Genomic DNA, 6237 nt, shown 5'->3' with positions numbered 1-6237 from the left:
TCTGCAAGGCCTGCCTCATTGCCATTTTCAATCTCTTCCCTGTAGCTACGTTTGCTGGAAGAATACCTGGACATGGTTGTGAGGCCCCACCCCCACCCCACCCCCAGTTTTGAGCCTGTTCATCCATCTGCTGGAGAAGGATGACAGCTTACACGGTATCTCAGCTTGGAACGAGCAAGCCTGTGACCACACCGCTGGAGTCCTGGCGCCCCTGTACTGTGTGGAGACCATGCCTGGACTAGGCTGGGAATCCCTGTACAAGGAGGAGCTTGAGCTCAAGTGGCCCAAACCAGAAAAGCTTTGGGACTGAGACCGGGGCATGTAGATGGGGATGCCCAAATAAAGCTGAGGTGGGCAGTTTGTCAGCCCTGGCATTTCCCTACCCTACCATTTTGGCTTTCTGGGTCTCAACATGACTGGCTATTTCGATGAGGCCTACATTAAGCAGTACAAGGTCAACATGGTTCCTGGCGTCCAGCTTTGGAATGTAGATTTCAGAGGAAGGAAGCCTAAGAAGTGGAAATTCACTGCCTGCTCAGTGAGGCTGAGATCCTGGACCACAGCAGGAACCCTGGTGAAGATTCTTTCCTGCCCAACCCGAAGGGGACACCGATGTGGCCTTTGTACGAATGGAGAAAGATGATACCTTCTCCGCCTGGACCCAGCTTGCCGAGTGCCCCATACCTGGGACGTGGTCATGCTTGACAACACCAGGGTCTATGGAGGTGGTTTTGGAAGAAGAAAACCTTCCTGATGATGGGGGTCTCATCCTCACCCCAAGGGATGAAGAAGCCGTCATCAGTCACCTCAACTTTCCTGGATCCACCCCCAGAGGAGGAGGGGAGTCCAGGAGCTGCAGAGCACATTTGAGACCTCCTCCAAGGTCCTGCAGTCCCAGGGAGGCGAGGCCTTCACCTCATCCTACAGGATTTTGTAGGCACTGAGAGGGACTGGGACTGGTTTGCTTTATTTTTAACATGCGCCTTAATGACTAGCTCTATGGGGAGGGCTTCTTCCCTCCAGTGTTCCTGTTCTTGAGTGGGAAGTCTGTTGATTTCCTTCCTCGTCGGGGACAGGCAGGATGATATCGAGGAATTGTTGGGATCCCAGGGCGGCTGATCCTGCTCTTTGAATACCCTTTACCTCCCAGGTCTGGCTCAAAATTTAACCCATGTGATGACTGCCTGGAAACAGGAGACCCTGGAAACTGGCCAAAGCCTGGGCAGGGGGGTAGGGGGGTGCTTGCATTTGTTTTTGGATTGAGGTGCTGTCCTAAGGGAAGGGTTGGGGTTGGCCTTTACTCAGGAAACTGCTGTGTCCACCTGAAGGACAAGCCCTACTGGGCTTCACATCTGAAACAGACTCCCTGGAAGACCCCCGACACTGGACTGACTCTGCTTGGCCTCTTTTTATATCTAGGTTTCCAAATCTGAATAGTGTGCCATTGATTCAAAAAGGAGGGGGGAAAACAAAGTAACCTGATTGAATTTGTTGTTGGAGTTTCTTTGATCTGTAACTGGTGTTCCCATTGGTTGCTTATAAGATGTACACAAGAGATGTATACCTTTGTATGTATACCCTGTGCTTGTATCATAGCACTGCTGGCCGACTGGCTAGAGTTACTGGGTAAGCAGACGTGGATGTACAACACATTCTCTTAAAATGGATCAGAGACCTATTAACTGTTAATATCATCCATCCTTGCGCAGTCACTCCTTGTGTTGGATCCAGTTGCTTATTAGGTGAATGTAGCAAAAGTTATAGGCTTGAAAGCTCATCTCCACCATTTTGTTTACTAGAGGGAAATAGTATACCCCCAAGTAACCTGCTGAGATAAGGAGTTTCAATCACAGAAGAGGGAACTGTAAGAGACAGATGCCAATGAAGGTGTTGCAGAGGTAGGGGCCTTCTAGCTTAAACTACCTTGTATGCGGGTGACCTCATAACCCTGGTGAGCTTTAGTACCAGCAAGTACATTCTCACGTACTGGAGGCAGTATCAGGGTCCTGTATTGCACTGCCCATTGCCTTCTACCTCTGTATTCACTTTTTCTTGTGTCCATCTGCTTGGCATCTGTGAGTCTTTGGTTTGTTTAACAGGTGCTCTATTTTGTTGATGCCCCAAGCATGTGCTTACCTTGCTTATTGGGCAACCGAGTCCTAGCTATAGAGTAGTTCCTCTCTGCACAGGTAGGGTTACATTAGTTGGAATCAACTCAACAGCAACTGACACCGTTAGTCCATATTGTACAAGGGTAACGAAGGGGGTCCAATGCCACTTGGCTGGAAAGGGTCTGAGTGTTTGAAGGCGTAAAGAGTGCTCAGAACTATCCTGCTTGCTGCTCACGCCACACACCTGATCTCATCACTCTTACCTGTATTATTAACAAAACAAAACACGATTTATTCTTTATATTGGTATGTGTAGAGGAGTTTGTATGTGGATGTTTTAACATATATGATCCTATCGATTGGTTGACACTAATTTTCAAAATATAATTGCTTTGTTGGCCGGTGGCTTTTTATTTTGGGATACAACTCAAAACCAAGCTCACTGCTACCAAGGTGGTGCTGACTCACATCGACTCCATAGGACAGAGTGGAGCTGCTCCTGTGGTTTCTGAGACGCAAGTGCTCACGGGAGGAGAAAGCCTAGCTTTCTCCTGTGGAGCAACTGGGGGTTTAACCAAACTGCTGACCTTGTGGTTAGCACAACAACCACCCCACTAGGGCTCCTTTCTTTGGGATAGAATTATATATAGTTCTGCAGTGTTCCGCTTTTTATCTGTACCATGATTTAGCAAAGCAATTTTCTGCCAATTAACCTTGCTTTGTATTTCTCAAGTTCATAAACCTTGCTCGAGTTAGCACAGATACAACCCAATCTTTCTACAAATCCGTCATCCTTAAAAAAAGTTTCTTAGTTAAGAACACATTAAAATTTTGTGACTATTTCTACAATGTCCACATTTTAGCTTGTGTGTGTGAACCTATTTCTGTTGACAATGTAAACATGCTTTTTCTTCTAGGTTGGTGGATGACAGATGTGTGGTACATCCAGAGGCAGGGGACCTGACCAACCCTCCCAAGAAGTTCAGAGGTAAAAATACATATGCTTGACTCTGTGAGTTAAGGGGGAATTGTTTTTATATCTTAAAGTAAATAACATTAGAAATTTATTTAATCTGAAATTTTCCATTGTGAATATGTCCACTAAAAAATCTTTAAAACTTCCCCCTGTTATGTCTCCTCTTTGATGCATTGAAGGCTTTACAATGAAGGAATAATTTCAAGGGGTTTTTTTGGTTGCTATAAAATAGTTTACTTGTTAGAAAAAATATCTTGATAATTAACTGTGGAAGTTCCCCGCCCCCAGACATTAAATACAGCTGTATAACACACACACACACACACACACACATATTTTAGTGCGAGTTGTGACTTATAATGTTTCATTGACAGCTGTAATGTATCTTTATGACATTTTCAGGAGAGTGACAGTGATGTGTTAGCCTTGTTTTGGAGGGTGTGGGATACTTAACAGTTGTCTTTGAATTATTTCCTAAGTATAAGTATAATTTCCAATGTAGCTTGGTAATCTCCTTAACTAGGAAATTCGTCACAGTAGGAGATTGATTATAAGGACACTGTTATGAAAGAAGATTAGTAGAATCTGTAGAGAATTATCGAAACCCCAAACCAGGAATTAAAAACTCACTCAATTCAAAGCCATCGTTTGTATGTATTTGTAATAATAATATTTTTAAAAACAACATTCATTTGGAACTCTATGGGAGCATTCATTCTCACAAATGAATAGTGAAAAGCAACTTTAATAAAGGTTGGGAGACCGGAGAGACAGGTGAAGGGATTCTCCAAAGCCACGCACCCAAGTCAAGACGTGTGAGACGTGCCACTTGCTGCCTGGGCAGGGAGAGCACTCAGCTCTGTCCCACCCCCGTTTTCATGGCCTGAGTGTACAATAACTCACAAGTTCAAGAGCTTATTTCTTTAATTTCCCCTAGACTCAGAATCTTGCACAGAGAGTGAGGCGCATGATAAACTCTCTGAGTTGGGCTGGCCACTTTGCATAAGAGATCCATATTTATTCCTGAGTGGAGAAATTGGGATTCAGTAGCTGCAGAAGATAACTCCTCTCTTGTCCCCTTGTTGAGAACCCCCAACAAGACAACCCAATAGTGACACTGCCCTACCCCAGGGCAAGTGTGGTCTTGCCATGGTGAACACGCTCCTCTCAGGATGCACTCACACCAAGACGAATGTGAGGCAGAGCCAGCTCTTTTGACAAATGAGCTCTTAGGAACAAGAATAAGAGCTTATACGAAAAGCCGATCAGTACTATGCAATCCTTGTGTGGACTCAACTTACTGCCACAGAGCCAATTCCAACATCTATTGACCCTGTAGGACAGAGTAGAGCTTCCCCTTTGTTTCCGGGGTTGTAAAATATTGTAAATCCTCTCACCTGTCTCTCCAGGACTCCTCTTCCTTTGGAGGAGCACCTGGTGGGTTTGACCTGCTGGCCTTGTGGGTAGCAACCCAACCAATGCTCTTTAATTAGGTGTAAGATGACGTAAAAGATGGAAGGATAACAAGTGAAGAAACCCAACCCCGTAACAGTCAAGTATATTCTGACACATGGCGGCCTTGTGTGTTACAGTATAGAGTTCTCTAGTGCCTTTGGGTGGGCTTGAACCTTCAGGTTAGTAGATAAACACAAACCATTTGTGCCACCCAGGGACTTAATGAAAGAACAGACAACATTGAAAATGAACAAGTAGTTCAAAAAGTATGAACTAGCAAAGATGAGGAGAGAATTCGTTCTCTGGGAAATAAATAGGAGGGACTCACTCAGACGGCAGAACAAAGAGAAACGAAGATGGAAAATGTGAACGAGTCGTGAAAGGTTTGCAGGAAAGACTGAGAAGCTTTAGCAGTATCTGATCAGACTGCTGCAAGGTCAACAGTTTGAACCTACTAGCTGCTCTGTGGGAGAAAGATGAGGTTTTCGGTTCCAGGAAAGGTTTACAGTCTCAGACCCAAAGGGGCCGTTCCACTCTTTCACTACAGAGGCGCTATCAGTCAAAGTGACTCACTGGCCGTGAGCTTGAGAGTTTGGAAGATAATTCTAGAAAGAAACCCAAACAAGAATGGGAGAGAAGCAGTAAATAAAGACAATGGGTGTGAATTTTCCTCAATTTGAGAAAGACACTTTTTACAAAAAGGTTGAAGAGTTCAAATCCGTAACCAAACCCAACCCATTACTTTCCAGTTCATTCCAATTCATTGTGTCCCTATAGAGAATAGAATTGACCCCTAGGGTTTCCAACTCCTTAAGGTTTTAAGGGAGTGGAAAACCTCATCTGTCACCTTCAGAGTAGCTGGTGGTGTCAAACGGCTGGCCTTGCCGTTCCACAGCAGTACACTAGTGAGTGACCGGTAGAGCACTAAGACTAAGAGATAACATGTAGAAGCAAGCAGGCAAGGCAGTTGTAACAGGAAAAATGATGGGGTTCAGGGCCACTTTCTGGCTGTGTCATCGTAAATAGGTTATTTAAGGACGTTGAGCCTCCAGGAATGTCTGTCTTGGGCCAGTTGGAGTAGGAATGGACCCGAGATTTGGTGAGGTTTGAAGTCTTCTGTGACAATATATGTGTGTTTATTCCAGGCCTGCATGAATGGTGCTATTGTTAGTGGTTGTAGAGTCGGTCCCTGGCTCGTGGTGACCTTGGCACAGTGGAGCAGAACACTACCTGATCCTGTGCCAGCCCCACTGTTGGTTGCCGATTGGATCATGGTGGTTTCCACCAGCTGATTTTCAGTCATAGAGAGCCAGGCCTTTCTTCTCAGTCTGTTCCAGCTTAGAAGCTCTACTGAAGCCTGATCAGCATTATAGCTGATCATCTCGTAAGCACCCGTCTAGAGGTGGGTTTTCGCTGTGCGTGAGGTGCATTGAAGGGAAGTGGCTCCCCAGAGCCCTTGTACGGAGGAGGAGCCATCGGGACCTGAGATACACATGATGCTGGTTGCCGTGGAGCCGATTCTGACTCATGGTTCTGCCCCGTGGAGAACTGCTCCATTGAGTCTTCCAGCATCTCAACTTTGGGTAGCAGATTTCCACACTAGGCTTGTCTTCGAGGTGCCTGGGCAGTGGCACAGTGACATTAGGCGTGTGTGTGTGTGTGTGTGTGTGTGTGTGTGTGTATGTTGTGTGTGTG

The 6237-nt window shown here is 45.6% G+C and overlaps 1 protein-coding gene across 1 annotated transcript in view; it reads left to right on the top strand.

The window, feature by feature from the left end:
• Positions 1-6237, top strand: part of ITPR2 (inositol 1,4,5-trisphosphate receptor type 2) — a 296427-nt gene that overhangs the window by 61559 nt on the left and 228631 nt on the right. The window contains exon 2 of the mRNA XM_013003968.2: positions 3029-3099. Coding sequence (XP_012859422.2) covers positions 3029-3099 — 71 coding nt within the window. The remainder of the gene's footprint in view (positions 1-3028; positions 3100-6237) is intronic.

Source organism: Echinops telfairi, unplaced genomic scaffold (genome assembly GCF_000313985.2).
Source record: "Echinops telfairi isolate 266 unplaced genomic scaffold, ASM31398v2 ScPeMD7_21;HRSCAF=78, whole genome shotgun sequence".
NCBI lineage: Eukaryota > Metazoa > Chordata > Mammalia > Afrosoricida > Tenrecidae > Echinops > Echinops telfairi.
Note: the sequence above shows the minus strand (reverse complement) of the source record. Positions and strands in the feature narration are given on the sequence as shown.